The sequence below is a fragment of the Nelumbo nucifera genome, chromosome 5, assembly GCF_055504915.1.
Source record: "Nelumbo nucifera cultivar China Antique chromosome 5, China Antique-T2T, whole genome shotgun sequence".
NCBI classification, from domain to species: domain Eukaryota; kingdom Viridiplantae; phylum Streptophyta; class Magnoliopsida; order Proteales; family Nelumbonaceae; genus Nelumbo; species Nelumbo nucifera.
In genome coordinates, this window is record NC_142653.1 from 53159365 (window position 1) to 53186253 (window position 26889).

At 36.9% G+C, this 26889-nt stretch overlaps 1 protein-coding gene and 1 pseudogene across 1 annotated transcript; one reads left to right on the top strand and one right to left on the bottom strand.

Annotated features, from left to right (window-relative positions):
* Positions 1–83: 83 nt before the first annotated feature.
* On the bottom strand, positions 84–9148 carry LOC104596883 (transcription factor MTB1-like; annotated as a pseudogene).
* Positions 9149–21628: 12480 nt separating this feature from the next.
* Positions 21629–23353, top strand: LOC148791617 (U-box domain-containing protein 26-like). Its single transcript, XM_088887744.1, has one exon. The coding sequence runs from the start codon at positions 21992–21994 to the stop codon at positions 23228–23230; it is 1239 nt and encodes a 412-aa protein (XP_088743870.1). The 5' UTR covers positions 21629–21991; the 3' UTR covers positions 23231–23353.
* The last annotated feature ends 3536 nt before the right edge of the window (positions 23354–26889 follow it).

Here is a 26889-nt window from a genome sequence, read left to right on the forward strand (position 1 = left end):
AAACCCCGCTGCGCCAGCTTGTGAGCTGCACTATTACAATTTCTGTTAATGCCCTAGGTTCAGCCTGTAAAAGTTCACAATGTTCAATCCGGACTCCGGAGAACCCTTCCAAGCAAGAATTTCCCTGTGTGGTCACGGGCAATTATCTCTACCGAAGCTTTGTCATTTATGCGTCTGTTTGGCATCGATGCTGTTGCTCCAGAAAATAGTAACACGTTAACGCTAATGTTGAAAAAAATGGTGTTCTAGGAAATATCAATATGTTTAGAACCGTTTTTTCATAAAAAATGGTGCTCTAAGCCATGTTTTAGAAATCGAGAAGGCATGGTTTGGAGTAACGCCGAATTCAACGTTTTCTCAGATTGGGGCTCATTGCAGCCAATAAGGACATGATGTGGTAGTGACATGGACTTCCTATAATGGGTACCAGTGCTGAAAATAGAAAGTGGTACCATAGCAACACGCCATGTGTTTTCTTAAATTCTATAAATCTCCTTTGTGTTTTGATTAAAACAAAAACTTTCTGTGCATTAGTTTCTTATTCTTACTAATAAAGACGTTAAAGTTAATGAAATTCCCCCTTTTATTGTTAATGTATTATCATATATAATTTAAAATTTGGGTAAATTACAAAGACCCCTTGTACTATGACCATGAGACAAAGACCCCCTTCCATTAGCTTTACATTGAAATCCATCATTACAGTATTTTTAATCCCCGTATTACCCTTGTAATAACTATTAATTGGGAGAAAAACATTGTTTATCTCCCCCAACCTCACATACACGAACAACAACGGTGGTAGGTGTTGTAGGGGCTCCTCTCTTCCATTTGCAGGCTTCCTGCACCGTTTCCTGGGCCTTCGCTCGTCCATTGGGCATGGACGGTCTTCCTTGCATGATGCTTCAACATCTGAGTGCTCTGATTCTATGGCACTCTGTCGAGTAATCATAGGAGACTTTGAAGTTGTCTCAGTGAAATCAATTTGTCTCTGTGCTTGCATCTGTTTCTGAAATGGGTTCAACCGAGTGTCTTACCTGATCCCATTACAGTGGCCAAAGGATCGATGGGAAGGCTCGACGTTGTTATTGATCATAAGAACAGTATGCCCAAGCTTTTGCTGATTGTTTCCAGGATTTTGCGGGCTGATAACCTCAGCAATTGGCCCTGGTTATACCCTGAAACCATGAAGGCCCAAACCCATGAACACTCTTCCTATTGTTAAATGGAAGCCTATTCCCATTGTATACATCCCATTGCCTCTCCTTCACCTTTGCAACAACGAGCCTTTCACTGTGCAAAGAATGAGACCGAATGGGATTCAGATTTTGACCAAAAATCTTTGGGAACTCATCTACTCGTTCCACGGTCTTGGAATCTGATGCAATTGCACTACTATCTTTCTTCTCATTGGAAACTGGTAACAGTTTGACATGGATAGGGAAGGTAGCGGACTTTGAGAACATGGACCTTACTGTCTGCAACACCTCCAAATTCTCAGATTGATCCCAATTCAGCCACTCCAGTATCTGTGAGGATAAGAACAACAGTCTGGAGCCCAACAAACCTCGCAAGGAACGATCGGACACAGTAATTAGGTGATTTCAAGGTATCCGAAACCCATAGGTACTTCCCTTATCCAAACACTTTACCAGGAGCCCCCTTGATAAGAACCCACTAGACGACATGCTCTAGGAACTCTTGAATCAAGTTGTTATGCACACCTAGAAGCTAGAAAACAAGCTGTAGTTGATCAGATTATAACCTTAAAAAAACTAAGTCCTTAAAGAATCCAATCTTGAAGACGCCATAAAGGTTGATCACTCCCTTGATAAGTCAAGATATTGTATTCTACCAAAACACAAGAAGGCAAAGCTAAGTTTGCTGAAAATACCATTGTATTATTGATGATTTTCGTTTTACATAGTTGTGGCCTTTATATAGGCATGTAAACATCATTATGTTATAAGGAAACTCCTAATCTTATAAGGAAACTCCTAACTAATGATTATCTTATCAGGAAATACCTAACTGATGAGGATCCCTTTAATTTAGGAAAACAAATCTGCTTTGAAATATGAATCATTCTAAAAGACTACAACTAATGACAACTAAGCATAGAAAAGTCAAAGTAAAACATAAGAAAACAAAACAAGTCCATCAATACATCTTAGCATGCGAATTGGGCATTTTCTTATCATGTCCATGCGCCAAGCCCATCAAGCTTTGTTCTTCAAGTTCTAAGCCTTGCACATCGTCTTGCACATAAAGATAGGTGATTATCCTTAGTGAAGTTTTGGGAACTGCTAAAACAATCTTAGAATCTTGTAGAGCAACATTTTTGTCACGCACTTCCATGATTAAACCTTGTAGAGCCTCTTTCATCCTTTTTGTCCTTGCCCTAGTCATTGGACCACCGATTCCTTGCAAAGGATCTTGAGAATATTTGAGACTTTTAGCTTGAGCCATTTGGCTAGCATCTCGATCTCCATTATTCCCTCCTTCCTCGAAAGAATTCGTCCTCGAATCACCTACATCAAACAAAGATAAATCAGCAACATTAAAAGTCGCACTAACATTACCATAGTTGCTTGACAAATCTAGCTTCTAGGCGTTATCATTGATTCTTTCCAAGACTTGAAAATGTCCATCTCCCCTAGGCTACAATTTTGATTTCCTTTGTGTAGGAAACATCTCCTTACGCATGTGTACTCAAACCCAATCTCCAAGTTCGAAAACAACCTTCAAACGCCCCTTATTAGCTTGCTTAGCATATTGCCCATTCTTCCTTTCAATGTTAGCCCAAACCTTGGCATGTAAATCTTTCACAAAAACTGTCTTTTTCTCACCATCAAGATTAGCAAGTTCATAGTAGGCAAAGGTAAAATATCCATAGGAGTTAAAGGATTAAAGCCATAAACAACTTCAAAAGGAGAAAAACAAGTAGTAGAATGAACAGATCAGTTATATGCAAACTCAATATGTGGCAAACACTTCTCCCACTGCCTTAAGTTCTTTTGAATGATAGCACGGAACAAAGTAGTGAGTGTCCTATTAACTATTTCAGTTTGACCATCCGTTTGAGGATGTGCAACAGTAGAAACAAGAGTTTAGTTCCTAATTTATTCCATAAAGTACGCCAAAAATGACTTAAGAACTTAACATCTCTATCACTAACAATTGTCTTAGGCAAACCATGCAAACGAACAACATCTTTAAAGAACAAGTCAGCAATATGTGTTGCATCATTGGTCTTAGAACAAGCAATGAAATGAGCCATTTTACTAAACCGATCAACAACGACGAATATGTTGTCCTTACCACTTTGAGACCTTGGTAACCCTAAAACAAAATCCATAGAAATATCAATCCAATGTTGGTTAGGCACTGGTAACGAGGTATACAAGCTATGTGGTTTAATCTTAGATTTTGCTTGCTTACACGTAATGCACTTATCACAAACAGATTGTACATCTTGCTTCATAGTAGGCCAATAAAAATGCTCACGCAATATATCTAGAGTCTTTTGTACACCAAAGTGCCCCATCAAGCCGCCTCCATGAGTTTCTCTAACAAGTAACTCACGAATAGAATAAATAGGCACACACAATTTATCTTTCTTAAACAGAAATCCTTCATGCCTATAGAAATCATTAAACACACACTTATAACATTCATTTCATACTTGGCCGAAATCAAAATCATTAGCATACAAGTCCTTAAGCAATTCAAAACCAAGTAACTTGGTTTGCAAAGATGTAAGTAATATGTACCTCCTAGATAATGCATTAGCAACAACATTTTCTTTTCCATGTTTGTACTTGAACACATAAGGAAACGTTTCAATGGACTCCAGCCACTTAGCATGCCTTTTATTAAGCTTACCTTGGGATTTCAAGAACTTTAAGCTCTCATGATCATAATGTATGATGAATTCCCTTGGCCACAAGTAATGCTGCCATGTTTGAAGAGTCCTCACTACTGCATAAAGTTTCTTGTCATAAGTAGGATAATTCAAGGCTGCCCCACTTAGATTTTCACTAAAATAAGCAATTGGTTTGGAATCTTGCATCAAAACAGCCCATATTCCAATTCCAGATGCATCACATTTTACCTCAAAAGCTTTATCAAAGTTAGGCAAACACAACAAAGGTGCATTAGTTAGCTTATCTTTCAAAATTTCGAACGCTCGATCATGCACTTCATCCCACTTAAAAACAACATTCTTTTTAACAAGTTCATTCAAAGGTGCAACAATAAAACTAAAATCCTTAACAAACCTTCGATAAAAACTTGATAAACCATGAAAACTTCTTACCTCGTTCACATTCTTAGGTGTAGGCCAGTCCCTTATTGCCTTTACCTTCTCTTCATCAACACTAATACCCTGTGAACTAACAACAAATCCAAGAAACACAACAAATTCCATGCAAAATGTTTACTTCTTAAGATTAATATATAATTGGTGCTCTCTTAATACACTGAAAACATCATGCAAGTGTTTCACATGCTCATCCAAATTTTTGCTATAAACTAAAATATCATCAAAGTAAACTACCACAAATTTCCCTATGAAATCACACAAGACATGATTCATTAATCTCATGAATGTACTAGGTGCATTAGTTAAACCAAAAGGCATTACTAACCACTCATACAATCCATATTTAGTTTTAAATGTTGTCTTCCATTCATTTCCCTCTTTCATGCGAATTTGACAATAGCCATTCTTTAAATCAATTTTAAAAAATAAAGAAGAGCCATGCAATTCATCAAGCATATCATCTAATCTAGGGATATGATGTCTATACTTAACTGTAATTTTGTTAATGGCTCAACAATCCACACACATACGCCATGTTCCATCTTTCTTTGGGACTAAGATGACAGGAACTGAACATGGGCTAAGACTCTCCCTTACAAAACCCTTTTGCACCAACTCATCCACTTGCCTTTGTATCTCCTTTGTTTCCTTGGGATTAGCTCTATAAGCAGGTCGATTTGGTATGGCGGAATTGGGTGTAAAGTCTATTTGATGCTCAATACCTCTTAAGGGAGGTAATCCATGGGGAATCTCCTCGGGAAATAGGTCATCAAACTCCTGCAATAAAGACACAACAACACTAGACAAAGAGGGGGGGTTTAGGACATTAGTAGAAAAGTAAACATCCTTGTACATAAGTACAAGTAGTTGCTGCCTTGCGATCATGACACTCTTAACCTCGTTTTTTTAGCAAATGCACTCATTCCCTTACTTTTCTCTCTAAATCTCCTCTCGGCCTCACTCTTTCCACTTGCATTTTTTTCTCGGTCTCACTTGCTCTCTCTGCTTTTGTTTGTTCACTTTCTTTCTTTTTCTTTTCTTATTGCTCACACTTTTGTTCTTCTCTCATTTTTCACTCTCTTGCTATCATAATCTGATCTTCATAAGCTTGCAAAGGTTTAAGAGGGGTTAGTACAATAGTTTGGTTATTCATTACAAAAGAATAACGATTTTTATACCCATCATGTGTAACCTTCCTATCAAATTGCCATGGTCGGCCTAGCAAAATATGACCAGCATGCATTGGTGCCACATCACATAGAACCTCATCCTCATACTTGCCAATTGAAAAGGAAACCAGAACTTGCTTGGTTACCCTCACTTCTCCACATTCATTCAGCCATTGCAATTTGTACGATTTAGGATGCTTTATGGTATGTAAATTCAGCTTATCCACCAACAATGTACTAGCAACATTAGTACAACTTCCACTATCAATAATCATAGTACATACCTTATCCTTCACATGACATCTTGTGTGAAAAATATGCTCACGTTGCTCCTCATCACCATCATCCTTAGGCTGTATACTTAGGGCTTTCCTTGTAACCAGCAAATCACCATGAACGGGTTCTACAACTTCAACATCAGAACAATCCTTCAATGGTGGCATCTCATCCTCACTTGAGCTAGCACTTTCTATTTCCTCATTCTCCAACACAATCATAACTCTTTTGTTTGGCCATTGAGAAGCAATATGCCCGAAACCATGGCACCTAAAACACTTAACATCACGCGACTTAGAAGACATTTTAGTTTTGGTTTTACCTTTATGAACAGTAACCGAATCCTTTTGCTTTGCTTCCTCCTTTGTTTTTGAGACAACCTTGTTGTTCTTCCAATTATGTTTCCATGAAGAACCAGATCTGAACCTTTTTAATTTGATTTGCTTCTCCACTTTAATGGATTTGTGCAATAGCTCATTCATTTCCACATAGTGTTGTAAATCAACCACATCAACAATCTCCTTATTTAGGCTGCCAATAAATCTAGCCATTGTTGCTTCTCGGTCATCTTCTATGTTTGCTCTAATCATGGCTATCTCCATCTCTTTGTAATAGTCCTCTACACTCATGGAACCTTGAACCAGCCCCTACAACTTTCTACGCAAATCTCTATAGTAATGGCTAGGTATAAATCTCTTGTGCATTACCAATTTCATCTCTTCCCATGACCGAATTGGCCTCTCTCCATTCCTACGCCTATTGATCACCAATTGGTCCCACCATATGCTTGCATAATCTATGAACTCCACGACTGCTAGTTTTACTTTCTTCAACTCGGAGTAATCATGGCAATCAAATACGTGCTCAATCTTTCTTTTCCACTCCAAGTATAGTTCGGGATCATTCTTTCCTTGAAGGGTCAGAATCTTCATCTTTATGCTGCCCAAATTGCTATATCTTTTGGAAACTGCCTTCTTGCCTCGTCTAGAACTTGATTCCTCCAAATCTGAATCATCTTCCTCTTCTTCTTCAAACACATGTCTTCTAGTGGACTTAGAAATAGATGGGGATTGCAAATCATCCAACCTCGCATTCAACTTTCTAAATTGTTCATTAACAACCCTTATGAATAATTTCATGTCAATCTCTTGTGGTTCTCCTTCAATGCTCATGGTTATAACCTGCAAAAGCTCGCTGAAAATAAAAGAATTTTGTTCCTCACCTCTTTTTTTTTTTTAGTTCCTCACACTCCCTCACATGTTTGCAGTCAAATCAGATGGTTATCATGATCTCACATCTCTTTGCTTTTTTTTTGTTCCTCACACACTCCCTCACGTGTTTGCACTCAAATCAGATGGTTATCACGATCTCACCTCTCTTTGCCCTCTTTTTTTTTTTATTTTTTTCCACTCAAGCCAGCCCCCTTTATGTTCTTAACAGAATCAAGATCAACAAATCTCAAGGAGTAATCAGTTAGATGGTGGAAATTCTCAAAATCATAATTTTAAAAACTTAATTGAGGCAAACAGTAGAAATAAGGAAGGAAAAAAAATTCAATTATAAGAACCAAAAAATAAGAAAACTTCAAAAGGAAGCAAAAAACATGCAAAAGAAATCACTAGAATATGGAGCACGAAATTAAATTAATTTAGATACAAGAATCCTTATTTGATAAGGATTAGTACTAATTAATATAGTAAGACAGTTGTTTAAGGAAAAGAAATCCCAACCCAAAAAGGATTATACAACTAGCTCTTGAATTAGTCAACTAGTCAAACCCAAAAAAAAAAAAGAAATATGATCTTGCAATTCAAGAAATCCCATTCATGTTGGGAAAATGAAAAGAAAATCAGATCTATAATCTAACTCCTCCTCCTCCTTTTTTTTCCGAATTGGATATTCTTTTCTCTCTCTCTCTCTTTTTTTTTTTTGCCAAAATAAACACACAAAACATAATTGACTCTACTAAAAAACACAAAGAAGTCGAATGGAAGAATTCAAGGAAATATGCAAGGACAACACAAGAAATGCGCAAAGATCAGAGAAAACACAAAACAAGGATAAGCAAAGGATAAGTAACCTGTTTCTAGAACCAAGGCTCTGATACCAAATGATAAGAACCCACTAGACGACCTGCTCTAGGAACTCTTGAATCAAGTTGTTATGCGCACCCAGAAGCTAGAAAACAAGCTATAGTTGATCAGATTAGAACATTAAGGAAACTAAGTCCTTAAAGAATCCAATCTTGAAGACGTCACAAAGGTTGACTACAAGAAGGCAAAGTTAAGTTTGTTGAAAATACCACTGTATTATTGATGATTTTCATTTTACATAGTTGTGGCCTTTATATAGGCATATAAACATCATTGTGTTATAAGGAAACTCCTAATCTTATAAGGAAACTCCTAACTAATGATTATCTTATCAGGAAACACCTAACTGATGAGGATCCCTTTAATTTAGGAAAATAAATCTGCTTTGAAATAGGAATCATTCTAAAAGACTACAATTAATGACAACTAAGCATAGAAAAGTCAAAGTAAAACATAAGAAAACAAAACAAGTCCATCAATACATCTTAGCATGCGAATTGGGCATTTTCTTATCATGTCCATGCGCCAAGCCCATCAAGCTTTGTTCTTCAAGTTCTAAGCCTTGCACATCGTTTTGCACATAAAGATAGGTGATTATCCTTAGTGAAGTTTTGGGAACTGCTAAAACAATCTTAGAATCTTGTAGAGCAACCTTTTTGTCACGCACTTCCACGATTAAACCTTGTAGAGCCTCTTTCATCCTTTTTGTCATTGCCTTAGTCATTGGACCACCGATTCCTTGCAAAGGATCTTGAGAATATTTGAGACTTTTAGCTTGAGCCATTTGGCTAGCATCTCGATCTCCATTACCCCTCACCCTGAGGAAAGAAGAAGAACATGGAAGCAAGGAAGAACATCTCCGTGCCTGTGACGCTGTCCAAGCCAAATGCATAGCTTTCCTCATCGGAACCTCCAAAGAAAGTGTGAAACTTCTGCAGGACCCTCTTTCTCATCTTCTATTGAGTTTCATCTTCAACCCGAAAGCTTAGGTTGTGGGTAGCTTCGAACTCTTCCCGTTCCTTCAGCTCTCTATTGGGAGGGAGGACTTCAACAAAAACCCAGCGTCACTGTAACAACTACCACCACTGTTGTTTGTGTATCGTGAGGTGGGGGAAGATGAACAATGTTTTTTTCCCAATTAATAATTATTACAAGGGTAGTATGGGGATTAAAAAATATTGCAATGGTGGATTTCAACAAAAACTAAGGAAAGGGGTTTTTTGTCTCATAGTCAGGAGGTCTTTATTACAAAATAAAGTACATGGGGTCTTTGTTACAGACCCCATAATACGGGGGGATCTTTATAATTTACCCTTAAAATTTCTTTATCCTTTTGCTACTTTATTATGCCTGACAACATTTAGAAGAGTATTTCTCTACTCTTCTCAGATGAAGGTAAAAATGTTGAAGTGAAATTTAGAAAAACAAATTTAATTTTTTAGATATTTTAATAAATGTACATTTAAAGAAAGTTGGTTAAGGGTAAATCTAATATTTAAAAAAATGCATTATATCAATATTTTTCATATGAAAAAATAGGTATTTACACTTTTTTTTTCAAAAGTTTAAGGAAATTTTTGTTTGGGTCAAAACACACAGGATTGTTAGAAAACTTAAGAAGGGATGATTTTATAGTTTTCCCTTTTTTCCTAATTGTGATTAACTGATGAAACAAGGAGGGCGCATAACTATATGAAATAGCTAAGCTTTTCCTTTTGACTTTTGTTATTTGAGACAAAAAATTACTATTGATATTTTTAATTTGTCAATAAATACCATTAAGAATGCTAAAAGCATTAAAATCCACAAGTAATCTCTCCTTAAATCTCTAATTAAAATCCCATGGAGCGTCTGGTTTCTAACAAGCAAATTGAATAATTTTAACAGTAGGAGATTCAAAGTCATCGTGACAAGTAATAGCAGCTAGTGGAGTGCGGGTGTGTCATGTGAGGGAATTCCTTTATCTCCTATGACTATAGTTATGGGCAAGGTTTTTAAAACCGACCCGGAGAACGAATCGGTCAGGGGTTCAGTTCTTGGGTCAAACGGTTTGAACGTTGGCTTGTTCTGACAAAACAATAAAAAATAAAAAAAATAAAAAACGGTTAAAATCGTTGCAACGGCTCGAATGATTAATCGCCTAGGTCAGCGGTTTGCTGACCAAAATCAATGATTTTTGACAAAAATCCCGTTTTGGAGAAAAACGGAACTAGTCACTTGACCGGTTCCCAGTTTTTCTGGTCTGACCATCCGGTCCGGTCCGATTTTGAAAACCATGGTTATGCGTATTACCTATAACTCCAAATTACAAACAACCAATTCATCTAGCAATGAGAAATTGATTCAGTTGAGATTACATAAATTGTTCATCACTTACATCAGGACCATTGATTATTTTTTCTTTCACCTATATATTATTAACTAGCTCAAGTTGCTGAAGGCCCTAATTAAAACAATCATTTTATTTTTAATATGAGAAGGGATGGAATGGGAAAGGATGGGATGAGAAGGGAAAATTTATTTTCTTATTTTGACATTCTGGTGTTTGATTGCTGAGAAGGGAAAATTACTATTCATCATCTTCCTTCGAATTCAAACCAATGGCGTGGACGAAGTGAGTTCCAATCTCCCCCTCACTAGTAAAAGAAGAATGCCCAAAAAAACTGAGATGCTAAAACTGAGATCCATACCTTGATGAAGTTATTGATCTCCCCACCCATTCCTTGTCCGGTTCGGTTTTAAAAAATGAAAACCTTGGCTCATACTACCTTAGCCGAGGGTCAATACCGCACCATGATCTAAGGGTGTCAATGGACTGGTATTGGATTGGACCCTGTCTAGTCCAAAATTAATTTGGATGGATTGGACAGACCAACAAGATATATTGGATCGGAGCAATCCGGTCCAAAAATATTTATTAGATTGGATTGAACCTGGTCTGTCCGTAACAAATTTATTTTCGATTAGGTTGGATTAAGTCAATATCTGATCCAATGATATAATATAAGAATATATGTATCAATGAACCAGGTTTGAGTGAAACCAATTTGAATCAAAATGAATTTGAACAGATTGGATAGTCTAAAAATTAAATTGGACTGGTCCAAATTGATGCCAAACATTCATTGGATTGGATCTGATCCATTTATAATAGATTCACGTTGGACTGGATCAGATTGGACCAAAATCCAGTCCAATTGACACCCCTCTATGTATGGGCCAATGCGCTAATGCTAATGCTGATCAAAGCCTAGTCCGTAAATAAGCTACAGTCCAACCCAACTCTGCCAACCTTGAGGCTTGATTTATTGGGCTTTGGGCCTTAAAAGCTGGAACCACCCACAAAGTAAAATTGTAGGTGGAGTCTAATTAATCTAATTCCCGTGGCACTGACTGTACCGCGCAACCGCAAGTCTTTATCTAGCAGGATTTATACTCTTATCAAAGGTGGATTTGGAGCCGTTATTAGCGGGACTCCAAACCGCATTGCGTCTGGGACTTTCCCGAGCCACTTAAAATCCTAATTAATAAATAATGCAACTCATAATTAATTTCCTAACCTTTCAAAAATCCTGTTTACATTACCCAAACTAAAACGTTTTCAGACTAATCCTGCCCAACTACAAATCTCTCTTTCTCTCTCTCTCTCGTCTCTTTTTGCTGTATGTGCTGAACTAAATTGTAATTCAAGAAGAAGTAGGAAATGGGAATTAGAAAATTCTAATAAAATTTAAGTATCTTCTTTCAGTTTTACACTCTTACTGCATTATAAAAACTCAGTAGTCAGTAGTACTCTCCTTCCAGTTCCAGTTTTTGATTAACTCACTCTTCGTCCCTGCCTTCTGCCTTCGTCCACCAATCCGCTTCAAGATGTCGCTCATAAACTTGAATACTCATATGACCACTCGGGAGCCATGGGATCAAGATGGTTTGGATAAGTTCCAAATCAAATTCCAGTTTTTAAAGAGTACCACATGGCTTCTGCAATCGGGGGATGAGGAAGGAGACGATGCGTTGGCGACGATTGAGGTGGAATGTCCCAGAATCACCAAGAACTTCTCCGTTTATCCTTGCTGCTTAATCTGCGACGTCAATCGTCCAAGGATGGTATCTACCATGCTTTCCGAGATGGGCTTCTCTGAGGCGGCGAAGGAGCTCCTCGCACCCAACATTTCTTCCTTCGCTCGAGAGGTGGCCATTGCTGTTTCTAATGGAGCTACCATGCGGGTTGCTATCGTCCACGTATTGCAGACGCTCGGTGAATGGTACGACGAAAATGCTGCCATAGCCGCAGCTTCGAGGGAATCAATGGATGCCGGCAACGGTGCCGGTCGTTTCGGAGCTGTCCCTGCGTCTGCGTCAGCCATTGAAGCGTTGGAAAAGGTGAGACTCGACGTCAACGGCAACGGTGTGGATTCCACTTCCACCATGCCCTCGCGCTGTACCATTTGTTTGGAAGAGCTTCCAATCGGGTCGCAGGTCACTCGGATGCCATGCTCTCATGTCTATCACGGAGGTTGCATTGTTAAATGGTTGGAGACCAGCAACTTGTGTCCGTTGTGTCGTTATGAGATGCCTAGAGCTTGAGGAATATTAACACATTATATTGATTTTTCACGTCAAAACAAACAAGTAAATGGGTTCTGAATTAATGCTTTATTTGTTTGTTAATTAAACCAACAATGTTAAGGTGCCGTAAATCTGATAAACACAGTTTTGTACTTTTATTCCAGCTGTCAGGAATTTAACTTATTTATTTATTAATATCAATAACAAATTAAGTATATATGATCAAGATGTTATCCAACTTCCAAGTTCCAAAACACATGCTGCTTCCATGCAAAGAGAGTGGAAAGATGATAGTTCAGTGACACCCAGTGATTATTATACAAAATTGCTAGTTTGGATGGTATTTATTATACAAAATTCCAAGTTCCAAAATATAGTCCAACCCTTTCTTAAAACAAGTAGAATCTGTCCATGAAAACGCGAGGAATGGAATGGGGTCCTCTCTACTTCTCTTTTGCACTTCAATGTCCACTACAAAAATGGACACTGTTCTCTATTAAATATTTTCTTTCCCCTCTAATATGAATATATTCCATGGTTTTCAAAACCGGATGACTGGACCGAAAAATTGGGAACCGGTCAGACGATCAGTTCTGTTTTACCCCAGAACCATTATTTCACCAAAAATTATTGATTTGGTCAGCAAACCCCTGATTTGAGTGATCGAACTATTCAAATCATTTGAACCATTTAACAGTTTGAACCATTTTTTTTGTCAGAATGGACCATCTGTTCAGTCTAAACGATTAAACTATTCGACTTGGGAACCAGACTCCTGACCGATTCATGTCGAGTTTGATTTTAAAGACCTTGATATATTCTCATATATGTGGATGGACAAAGGAGGCCGACCTCCACATCTTTTTTTTTTTGGATGTAAGTTTTGTTTAATAGGGGGCGGAGTAACAGTGAATCAAAGGTGATTGTGGGTCTTTCCCACTCAATCCTTCACCCGATTCAAACTCTCATATTCTCTACAACATTTCCTTCCTCTTTCTTTCAAGGGCCTAATCTTTTTTTTTTTTGGATTTTGAGGATGCAAAAATTGCTTAATGAATTCCTTTTACATTTATGTGGGGTCGTACGAAAAATTTATTTTCCATGGGTATCATCTATCTCCTAGGGGTGCAACTTAGGTAGGCTCAAACCGAGCCCGAATCAGCCCATCTCAAAATTTTACACGGGTTGGACTTAGATTTTCGACCCTCGGGCTAGATTTGAGCTTTAGAAGTTGGGCTTTTTTATTTTTAGGGCCGTGTGGGCTCGAGCCTAGCCCTTAGATAGCCCAAACTCGACCTGAGCCTGACCTAACTATACACATACATACATATATATATATATATATATATATATATATATATATATATATGTTTGTATGTGTATGTAATTTTAGAATGGGTTCATTAACCAATCCAAGCCCGAGTCCAACCCAAGTGCATCAAATTACAGTGTCGGCTGAGCTCATATTGGGATGACCTTAAGCTCGGTCCGAGCTCGGGCCTTAAGCCTAAATTTTAGGGTTGGGCCTGAGTTGACCATAAACCCGGACCAATTTGCTTGACTTGCACCCTTATCTCCTAGATGTATAAGAAACTTTCCCAGCTAGGGAGTACGAGTGGCAAATGGGTGGATCGGGTTGGGTTTGATAATGGTTGAGTACCAACCCACCCATATTGCATCCATATTGACCCACCAACCCACTATGACCCATCATCAATCTTTGTTAATGGGTCACAACCCATCCATACTAACCCGCTTGATCCATCCATATTAACCCTTATCCACCCTTCTCCTTCTCACTCTATCTAACTAACTAATATCCCTTAATTGCTAAGCTAGCCATAAATTAATTCCATTTCAATAGATTTTTATTATCAATATTTTTATTATTGTTTTTATATAATTATGTATTCTTTATTTTTTTCTTCTTTTATTTCAAAACCATTTTGCTCTTGGTAACCAACAGTCCTCTTTCTTTTTCTAATCTACAGGGAGAGAGCGAGAGAGACCAAAGGTGGAGGAGGGTTGCCACTGCTACTATTCAGGATCGTGAACTAAAAGAAGATGAATAGTGAACTTGGGTGTATTAGGGCGATATTGAAGAGAGCGATAATGGGAAAGAGAGAGGGAAAGGGTAATGGGGAGAATGAGAGAAAGAAATGGGGAGAAGGGACTATAGAAGAGATGAGGTTGTCGCCGCCTCTTTGTTAGGTGTCGAAGAGAAGAAGATGATGAATAGTATATTAGCCCAAATTAGGAAACTTTATGTTATATTTATAGGTTGTCGCCGCCTCTTTGTTAGGGTTAAGAGTAGTTTAGTAAATTTGGGGAATTTAGTGGTATTTTGGTAATTTTAGGAAATTGGGTCAAAATAGGTCTAAGGAGATCGAACTGGGATTCTAATCCAATGGTGGGTGTTTTGGATCAATTATCGGAGGGTTAATATGGGTCTGAGCACAGAGAGGGGTTTTACATGTGTGGGTTGATGAGATTAGTTGAAATAGAATCTTTTTATATAAATGTGCAATCAGAGGTATTTTTGATTGAAATTTGGTAGGGCGGGGTTTTTAGTCATTTTGAGTTGATTGGTGGGGTCAAATTAGTCCACTTGGGTAGGGATCAAGCATATTTGGAATGGGCTTAATTTGGCCAATCTAGGGTTTTGAATCGGAATCTTGGTGCCATGGAGAGATAAACAAAGGTGTTTTGGGATGAAATTTTACAGATAGGTATTTCAAGATGTTTGGGATCTGATGTAAATGTCTTATTGGTTTTAAAGGGCAAGGATCACAGAAATTCAAGTCAATAAATGGATCTGAACTGAAATCTCGGCTCGATGAAGGAGTAAATGAGGGAAGTTTGGTTTGAAACTTTACAGGTAAATATTTTGGTGTATAGTGTGCAATCATATGGTCTAATTGGTTTAGATGTTTTTGGATTAAGGGGATCTGAGTTACGGAGCTGCATATTAGTAGTAAAGTGAAAGTATTTATGATTTTAGCTTATGCGTAATGAAAGAAAACAATTCATAGTAAAAAATGGAAAAAATAAATAACAAAAGATAATTGGGGGGTTCTCTGAGCTGCATATTAGTAGTAAAGTGAAAGGATTTGTGGTTTTAGCTTATGTGTAATGAAAGAAAACAATTCATAGTATTGGAGGTAAAAAGTGTAATGTAAGAGAGAAGAGAACAAAATTAAATGAAAGTACAAGTGTGTCAAGAAGAGAAAATTTAAAGAAAGAATAAAGGGAAACAATAATAATGTAATAGTCAAGGGTGTAATAAGAAAATTACTACTTATATTTAGTAGTTATTAGATGAACGGTAATAGGTGAATCTAGGCAAAGGGCATGGTGAAGGGGCCGTACTTGCAAACATGCAACTGGAGTAACCATAGCAATAAGACAAGTCATTTAGAGGTGTAAAGTGGGCCGTGCCAGGCCGGTATTGCATAGCCTGTGGGTGGTTCATGCAAAGTGCGGGCTGTGCCGTGTTGGCCCATGGGTCATCATGGCCGTGCCACCCTCCCCAATGAAAATTCTAGGGGTCGGCCAGGCATGGCCCACGACCCAGACCCGTGCAGGCTTGTGCCATGTCACGGGCCTAGGCCGAGCCGGACTGTAGATTGTGCTGTGGGCTTGGGCCATGCCGGGCTTGGCCACAAGGTGGGCCTTGGGCCTGGGCCGAACTGGGCTAGACTGAATGGATTATGGATATCAGGATACGAATAATAACAAATTTATGATTATCAAGAAAATAAATAAATAAAAGTATAAAACAATTCAAATAGGAATTTAAGAATTTTATTTCATTTAAATTTGAATGAATAATGATACAAATTACAAAGCATACAATTATACAAATATTGAAATTATGAAATACACAATGGTTGGATACTTCATAAATCATACTTCATATTTAGATGAATGAAATATGAAAATTGAATAAATTAATAAAAATAAAAAATACAATATAAACTATATAGTTACAAATTGAAAACACAAAATTGCATTAATAGCAAATAAATTAAATAAAATTAAAACAAAATTTATAATAATTTGAAAAAAATAAAAAATTGTGGGTTATTTGTTAAAATTTACAATTTAAACAAAATTTACATATACATTATGATGAAAGCATTTACACACACTTTCATTATCTGCTTTAGGTGAAAAATGAAATATCCGGTGTATGTAGTAGTATCATGCCCTCCTTTGTCTTGTAATTGTAAAGTTGTAATCTATATTCTGCATCATGATTCATGGCTGCATCTAGCCAACCCTGGTACAGTGGTAGTGTGGTACCTGCAGGTCCTACACTGAAACAATTAAACAAGACTCTGATGGAATTGTAGCCTGTAGACACTGGAGGGGTTAGTAGATCACTAATCACGTGCCATGGCGGGATTGATGGTGAGAAATGTTCTTTGACTTCTCCCAATATTTTTAAAATTTATTTTCCATTATTTCAAAAATTCATTTAAATTGTAGCTTATTTCTTCTTCCTTCTCATGTGTGAGAAAATGTTTGGTCAAATGGCCAGTACCACCCTTGCTACAGTAACTAAAGTCTTTTCTATATTTTTGGCAAACTACTCTTTTCCCCTTCCCCTCAACATCCTCTCTTTTAAATATTCTCCAAATTGGGCTACTAAACTTGGGGTTTTGGGAAGACCTAGCCATTTTTTTCAAATTCTAAAAAAATAAAATTAATTTAATTGGACTTACCTCGGATTGTTGGTTCAGAATCCCAACTTGATTTCAACAGTTAAAGCCTTTCAACGTGACAATGTCTAAGATTCCAAGCCTCCCAAATTGCTAACTTGGAGAATCAGACAATTAACTAATCAGAATATGAGACTATCAGAGTTCACTCAGATTGCAGAGAGTGTATGAGAGACTAAGAGACAGAGAGAGTGAGAGAGGAAAAACTAAAGAGATTAAGATAATAACTTAATAAGAGAATTGTTGAATGTTGATTGTTGAATTGGTGTGATGAGAAGAATGGTGGAGGATAAGGCTATTTATAGGAATTGAAAATAATTCAATTGTCCAAAATACCCTAAAAACTAACTATTTTTTAGTTATTGGGAGGGGTATTTTGGTCATTGTAAAGTTATTTATAACTTTACCCAAAAAGCCCCCCTAAACTAGTTGTTATATAGCTGTTGGGGGGGCATTTATATCATTTTTACAACCCCTCGTAAGCAAAATACACAAATACCCCCCTAATATGTCTGTTTATAGCTGTTGGGGGGTATTTCTTAAGAAAACCCCCCCCCAAAAGCTGAAACTAGTCGTTGGGCCCCTTTTTTTTTGGGGGGGGGGGCAACGGGTATATTCTGGGTGAGCCACGATCGGCCCGCTACGGGCCCCATGGGCCATAAGCGACACTGTCGTGCTGTGTTGTACCGACCCATAGACCTCAAACCCCTGACCCAACACGACACGGACCTTCGTGCCAGGCCTGGCACGGCCTGTGGGCCTTCATGCCGTGCCGCATCATCGGCGGCCCATTCCAATTTATACCTCTATATAATTCCAATAAGAGAAAGAAAAGGTATCACTAAAATGAATTAAATTATAAACAAATAAAAGAAATAAATGGTAATCATTATAAATGATTCATATACGTGGAATGGAACTTTCTATAGAAATGCAAATAGCGTCCAAGTACCATATTACCAACATTAAAGCTAAGATGCTTAGCATTGATAATAATAGCAAATCATGCATTTTTGATAAGTATGGTTGTGACGTAAAGTTGTAATGAGTGCAACCATGGTTGTCATATATTCTTGGTTGGGCGTATTTTGTGTAATACAATAAGCAAAGGGTAAAATTGTAATTTCATGGGTAAAACGGTTTTAGTGTCATGGGTAATAGGTATTTGAAAAGATGTGTAGTGAACCGGAGTGCGTAAGCAGAATTTTAGGCAAACTAATATATTCTTAATTATGTAATATTTTGATTGTCAGAGTTCATTTTTATGGTTTTTGCTTGAAAATTTTGAATTGTCCAAGGCCCTGTTAGTTTGTAGGTAAGTTACTTACTTGGGTAAATGCAATTATCTGGGTAAGTTTTTCCTGGGAAACAATTACCCGAGTAAGTGCATTTATCCATGTTCTTTGATTTTTCAGGTAAATAAGGTAATGACCATTTTAGTCATAAAAATCTATTATTAAAAGGGGCAGTTTTGTCCCATTCAAGTGTTAGCAACTTTCTCCCAAGGTGGGAAAGTTATTTATCTACATAGGAGATGGGTATTTTTGTCCCATTAAAGTGTTAATCTGAAAAATGAACATGAGATTCTTGGTCAATTGGAAACTAAAATCCCATTGTCCAACTTTCCCCCCTCTCAAAATCCAAAAGAAAAAAAAAAAAAAACGCCCCCCAAATGGAATTATGAGAGTATGAGAGGGTATGTGAATATATGGGTGTATGAGAGAGTATGAGAATTGATGTAATGAACAAAATGAGGGAGGGTAAGGTATTTATAGGAGTTGGAATTAATTTAATGGATCAAGAAACCCTTAAAACTAGTTGTTGGAAGGGGTATTTTCTCCTTCTCCCAATGCCAAAATACACAAGTACCAGAAAGCAAATAGCAGTTGTGTGTGTGTGTGAGTCCCAATGGCTATAATTTTGGCAGGCTGAAGTGGCTCATTTGGGTTTATCGTGTTGTGTCGTATTGGCCTACGAACCTCAAAACCCAAGCCCGACACAGTCCATTTTACAATTTTACCCAATATGTAATGATTAAATAATAAAAATACATATAATTAAAATTTTGGACACATTAATATCAAATATTTGAAAAATTAAAACATGTGTAATAAATAAGAATTATTTTTAGTAATGATAGAAATTGAATGCAAAAATTAAGAAAAAAGAGAGGGTGATAGTTGAATGCTTTTTTTGTATTGGATTTGGGGCAAGGTGGGCTAAGTCCTCTCTACTTAATTTTAATTTTTTGTTTGATAATGATAAATAAAATTTAAAGGTGGCCACCCTTCCACGTTGAGTAAAGTTTGAAGATAAAAAAAAAAAATCATAGGAGCACCTGACTTTGCCAAATTATTTGCTGTGTCATTGAAGCCCCTCGGTAATGGAAGAAATTGAAGATTGTAGGACCTGAAAGAGGTAATGATCCAAGGTTCTAAATATTGACATAATCATAGGAGCACCTGACTTTACATAATGTTAGTTACAAATGCTATTTGCATTTAGCTTAATGAGTTGCTTCAAGGTTCTAAATATTGACATAGGCCGATACGCCCTGTTCCAATGCTTTTTTTTTTTATGTTTTACTTTTTTTTTTCCAAATCAGTTCAGAGGGGCTGGTTTAAGGCCTAGCTACCCTCTGAACTAGTGGCTGACCCGATACAACCCCTGTAAGGGCATATCGGGAAGCTGCCGGCACGATATGTATTAGTCGATACGTGTCAATACTTTGAACCTTGAATTGCTTTGGTTTACATTTATAGATTTTGTGCTTTGAAGATTGTTACATATTGTAAGTTAAAAATATTGCTATTTGATTTTTTTTTTTGAAATTTGATAACTGTTATACCTAAAATTGTCAAATAACGTAACACTAATGATTGCCAAATAATTATAAAAAAGATCAAATATAAATTAAAAGAAATTACCATTATTAGACATAAATTACCAATATTTATAAAAAATTACTAAAAATAAATCAAAAGAAATTATCACAAATTAATAGACTTTAGGATAATTACTTGATAATTATCACAAATTGTCAAATAACGTAACACTAATGATTGTCAAATAATTATAAAAAATATCAAATATAAATTAAAAGAAATTACCATTATTAGACATAAATTACCAATATTTATAAAAAAATACTAAAAATAAATCCAAAGAAATTATCACAAATTAGTAGACTTTAGGATGATAATTACTTGAAATTATCAAATAATATAATCCTAAATACATTAAAATAATTTGCCAAAAATTACCATAAATTAGTAAAAATGTCCAAAAATAGCCACTAAATTCCATAAAATCGATAAATTACTATAATTTACCAATAAACTATCATATAATAAATATAATACATTAGTATATATTTACCAAGAAATAAGTCTATAATAGAAATTACCAAAAATTAGTAGAAATTATATAATAGAACTAATTTCCACTAATTGAGCAATAAACTATCATATAATAAGTATGTATTGACCAAGAATTCTCATAAATTAGTATAATAGAAATTACCAGAAATTAGTAGAACTTAGCCAAAAATAACCACTAATTTCCATAAAATATTACATTTACCAAGAATTATCATAAATTATTATATAATAGAAATTACCAGAAATTAGTAGAACTTAGCGAAAAATAACAACTAATTTTCATAAAATATGATAAAATATATAAAATTAGTATAACTTTGTAAAAATAACCATTAAATTCCAAAAATTCCTAAAACTTAAGATGATAATTACTTCAAATTATCAAAAATTATGAACCTAAATAAATTACAATAATTTGTCAAAAATTGCATTTCGTTTTCTCATACATCACATGGGTCCCGCTAGTTTAAAAGTGTTGTGATGATTATATCACCGATTGTGGTTAGTCTTAAGACTGAGTTAATGGAAGGGTGTAGATGCAACACAAATTTTAGGGGATGACAGTTGTATTAGCATAAAGTACGGCACTGAACCACAACTATCAGAAAGTACGGGGGAGGTTTCAGAAATTTACGCAAAACATTTACATATATTTCCAAAATGTTTTCAGTCTATTTTTTCACTTATAGATTGGGTATTAATCTTTTTTTTTTCTCATTTTGTTTAAAGGTATTTGATAGATTCAAATTTTCAGGAGTATTATTGTTAATTTTGCTTTTTCAAATAGTGTTGGTCTATCCTTCAGAGAGAGGGTATCAGGTGGTATGATCCCTGTTGCTTAAACTATTGTACCCTATTTATTATAATCTCTTGCTTTCACTCAGGAAAAGGACCGTAATGGCTGTCGCTAGTGTTTGGATATTGGTGTTATAATCGGATTCATCCAACTCAGATAGTTTTACTTTTGTTCCCTTTCCTTTCAGACAATATCCGCCTCTCTGTCTCTGTCCCTCTCTCTCTCATATGTATTGTTTGTCATTGTGAATTTGTGAATTAGAAGTTCACAACTTGCTAGGCTCTACCTCTCATCTACTGTCAGTAAGAACTGCATCTCTTATCTTTCTATCCATCTGAAGTTTCATATTCCCTTTACACTTGAATTTCCCTTTGGTACTCTTATCGCTGAAGTTTACTCGTTTTCGCTTGACACCTTACTTCACCTCTTGTCATCTTTAGTTGGATTTTAGTTTCAGTACACAACTCTGAAATCTGAACTTGAAAACCCAATTTACTATATACTTTGGCCATCTGTTGTTGCTTTGTTTTTTGCTGACGAAGGAGACCTGATTCTTGCATATATACTGGATTGTTTTCATTACCCATTTCTTGAATCCAGACTCCATCCAAGCCCAGCTATTTCTTCCTTCTTCGTTCTTCCAAATCAATAAAGCCATCCATGAAGGATGATCAAATGGCCATTCCTCACTTGTTCAGATGCCCAATTAGCCTAGATTTGTTCACAGATCCAGTCACTCTGTGTACAGGTCAAACCTATGATCGATCCAACATTGAGAAATGGCTTGCAGCTGGAAATCTCACTTGTCCTGTCACAATGCAGAGGCTTCACGATCGTTCCCTAGTTCCCAACCACACCCTTCGACATCTGATAGACCAGTGGCTTCTTATGAACCACTGCTTCGACCCTGATCATTTAAAAGCCATCGATCCTGACCTCTCCTTGGTTCCTCTGAAGCACAACCTTGAATCTAATGAAGTAACCTTGACAACTAAGATAGAAACGCTAGAGAAACTCGGAAATCTGTCCAAAGATTTGACATGGAGGTCTGGCTTGATCCAGTTAGGCTTCTTTCCACTACTACTGCGGCTGTTATTCGTTAATACTGGTAGTCGACAATCAAACCTCGTCCAAGATGATTCAGCATTTGCAGAACAAGCTCTCACTTGTATTTTGAATATGTTGAGTTTCAGCCAACTGGGTTATCTAGATATGCTCAAAGAAGAATCTCATGTAGCTTCATTCCTGGTTTTACTAGACCAGGGCAATACCAAGGTCAAGACCAGTTTGTGTCTCATGGTGGAGGCAATTGCATCGTCTTCAGAAACCAAACAGCTTTCTGTTATGCTTGGAAAAACCCGAAACCTCTTGCAAGGACTGGTTATTCTCCTACATCACAACTCTGAAACATCCGATGCTGCAGTTAAAGCCATATCAGCTCTGTGTTCTGTAGAATTAAATCAAGAAAATGTTGTCGAGGAAGGAGGGGTGGACGGCCTAATAGCCTACATTTCGACTGGCAATACACGCGAAGCATCAACCGCATTGGCCACGCTTGAGCTTCTGTTAGGACTAGAGAGCGGCAAAAAAGCAGCACTTAGTAACATTCATGCAGTAAATGCTCTGGTTAAGATGGTTTTCAGAGTATATGATCGAGAAGGCAATGAGAGTGCAGTCAGCACTCTGCTGATCTTATGCTACGACTCGTTGAGGGTGCGGGAAGAAGCATTAAGTGTTGGAGTCTTGACACAGCTGCTACTGTTAATTCAGAGCCAGTGTACTTACAGGGCCAAGAGTAAGGCCAAGGTGTTGCTCAAGTTGCTTAGATCCATGTGGGCTGAGGACCCAAGCGCCTGTAAAGTAGTCCAACATGGTGTAGTCGATCGATGTCTGTGTTAATCTGTTTTAATTTTCACTGTATGTGGAAAATTTTCTGTAGGGACTACCTACTGTTTATTGCCTGTACTAGAGGTTTCCAGTACTCTTTTCTCATTAGTTATACAATGTTGTCAATAATCACAATTTAAGAGATTGCTTATGAATGGAGAGTAAGAATCGGCAGAAATTAAAAAAACAAAAAACCCGTAAGTGAATTGGGTGGGCGTCTTTTCTTTCAATTCAATTTAACAAGTAAGCTTAATTTTACTCAAAACACAGACACAACACAATCTGGCAACGGTCCTTTCTAGGCTGCAATACTCTTCTGGTCTGCCTACGTACACTTTTCTGAAGTTGGTTGTGAATTGAGAGGGTAATAAAGCTTAATTTATTTCTTAACTGCACGGCTTGCTAGCCAGTTCAATAATTTCAGGTAGAATGGGTTTCTTTGGAGTTGTCTCTTTCTTTTGAATTGTAGTTTTGGATAAGATTCCCATGATAGACATGGCAGAAGCAGGTACGTACACAATTCAAGAGAGTTTATGTGCTGGGAGCTCTTCTTCCTGGATTGCAATTTCAATAGAAGGCCCTGGATGAGCCGCTGCAGCATCTTTGAAGACAGTGACAAATGAAGGAAATTGCTATGTTAGGCCTAGTGGGGTAAAGATTCTGATTAGTTTGAGATAAAAGGCCCCCGTAAACAATATCTTTTGATAAGTGAGTCAAGTGACCCAATAAACAATGAGTTATCAGAGACCAGTCCTAAAGGCATCCAACCGAATATGCAAATGCAATTATTGTTAACATGGAAGTAAGGTAAACCAGGGTAATGTGAGGCCTTAGGAGAAACCCAGATTTCCTACTCACTTTTCCTACCCACACTCTACCTTCTGTGAATTGCAGCCACACGTCTCTCAATTCATAATAGAGATGATGTGTGGCTGCAATTCACGGCGGTAGAGTGGGTAGAGAGTAGTGAATAGGAAATCCGGTTTGCCTTAGGAGGGACTCAAACTTCTAAAAGTCAAACTCAATTGATGCTTTCATTCCTGAAATAAGAACTGTTTTGATGGTTTCAGATATAGTTGTAAAGTGGATTGGGCCGCCCATGGGTTGGCAAGGTCTGGTCACCATAGCAACCGGGCTATGCCAAGCCTGGCCCGGCCATACCCCTATACCATTTTGGGCTAGGTTTTGAGGCCTGAGGGCTGACATGACACAGAATGAAAAACTGGGTCATTTCGGCATGATTCGTGGCCCATCATGGTACGGCCTGCGTGCCAGCCCAACACGGCCTGCATGGTGGCCCGACACGAAGTTGCCACGTGATGAGCTGTGCCGGTTCACCCAAATAATATAGCTGTTTGGAAGCACCCCACCCCCTCCCGGGGCTATTTTTCACTTTTGGAGGGGTTTTATATAGAAATACCCAACGGCCATAACTAGATAGTTTTTTGTTTTTTTTTGGGGGGTGTATTTTGGTTTGGGGAGGAAAAATGACTTAAATGCCCGCGAAATAGTTAGTTTGGGGTAGGGGTGCTCACTGTTCGATTAACCGAATCGTAATCGAACTGATCTGATCAGTTTTTTAAATATGTAAATCGAAACCAAACTGATGCAACCGGTTAACCAGTTTATTAGTTAACCGTGGTTTGATTTTTCGGTTTTCTGGTGCTGGACTGCTGGTGTCGTTGGTTGTTGTTGGTGCTGATGGTTGCTGATGAGTGTCACCTAAATGAGAGTTTGAGAGGTGGTGCGGCTGGCGTGTGGCGAAGACACAGAGAAGAGAGGTGAGAGAGAGAAGAGAGAATTGACAGAGAGAGAGTTGGTGCTTGCTTGCCAGACTGGTTGGACTGTTGGTGCTTGCTTGCCGGTGAGGCGACGACTGTCATTGCCGTGCTGGTGGTTGGCGCGGGCTGCACGGCCTCTGGAGTGGAAGAGAACTGAGACAGCGAGAGAAGAAAACTGAGAACTAAGTCAAAGAAGAAAACCAAGAGAAAAAAAAAAACTGAGAGAAATGAGAGAGAGAGCTGAGAAAAAGAGTTAGCAATCTCGGAAAAGACAAAAGAGGATTGGCAGTCTGCTAGAGGTAGACTGCTAAACTTTCCATTAAAACTTCAAAGGTTTAAATTTCAAAAAAAAAAAAAAAATGAAATTTGAATCTGAAAGTCTCTTAGACTCATAGACTGCAGCTAATAAATCGGTACTGTAGGCGACTAGGTGCCGAATAAATGGAAATCTTTTATTCAATTTTCAAAAAACCAAAAAAATATAATATATAATATATATAACATTATATTATTTATATAAATATATATTATTGTATATATTGATCGATTCGATTAATTAATGGTTTTTTGAATGGTTAACCAAAATCGAACTGAAACTATCGATTTCTTAGGAATATTAAACCGAAACTGAACCGACCGGTTCGGTTAACTGATTTTTTGGTTCGGTTTCAGTTGGTTTGGTTTTTTAGTTTTTTTGTTCACCCCTAGTTTGGGGGGCATCTTGGTAAAGTGATAAATACCTTTTTGAAAGATTTAAATATCTCTCCCAACAACTATAAAACAACTAGTTTTAAGGTTATTTTGATTAATTGAATTATTTCCAACTTATATAAATTCCCTTATCCACACTCATTCTCATCACACCAATTCTCATACTCCCTCATATTTTTATATATCGATGTACTTTATCATATACACTCATATTCCTTTCTCTTAGTTTCTTGCTCCCTAACCCCTAGTTCTTAACTTTATTCAAGTTTTAAAATGAAGAAAGCTTGTTCAAATATACCAAGCTAGCAATTTGGAAGGATTAAAGGTTCATCAATTGAAATGAAGTTGGATTTTTTGGACTGGTAGATTGGGCAAGTGGTAATTAATTTTCATTTTTTTAGGATTTTGATATTTTAGTTTTATTTAAAAAGGTCAGTTCTTTTCAAAAGAAGACACCCTTAGTACTAGTGTTAGGGGTGGCAAAAGAATGACTAGTGAAGTTTGGAATATGTTTAATATGGAAACTATTGAGGGAAAGGGAAAAATAATTGTTTTTATAAAATGTAAGAGTGATTTTGGTTATAATAGCAAAGATGGTATTGGCCATTTAGATAGATGCATGGCAATGCTGAGAAAAAGATAGAAATTATCTACAAATTGGACATGGCTTTTTTGATAATTTTGATTATTGACAAGAAAAAATGGGCAAGAACGAGTAAACTATATTTGTACATGTTAAATAACTAATTTTATTAGTTGAAGGCCCTAGGATTAAAAGATTTTTACAAATGCTATTAGAGTAGATGGTTTAAATATTTTTTGTTCATATAAACAAAACTTAATTTTTACATTCATCATCATTAGTATTAGCATTATCATCCATGCCTTATCCCAACTATATGGTGTTGGTTATATGAATCATGTATTTCCACTTTGTTCTATTTAAAACTATATCCACTCTTAAATTGTTAGTGCTTAAAAATCATTTCTTACTACTTCTACCCATGTCCATTTTGGTCTATGCCTAGCTATAATAAATCACTTCTTTTAATTGGAGATGTTGATTGTCTTCTATGCCTGTGACCACACCATCTTAGCATACTCTCTCTCATTTTATACTTATTGGAGCTACTCCTAGGTTCTTACGAATAGCTTTATTTCTAATTTATCCTTTTTACT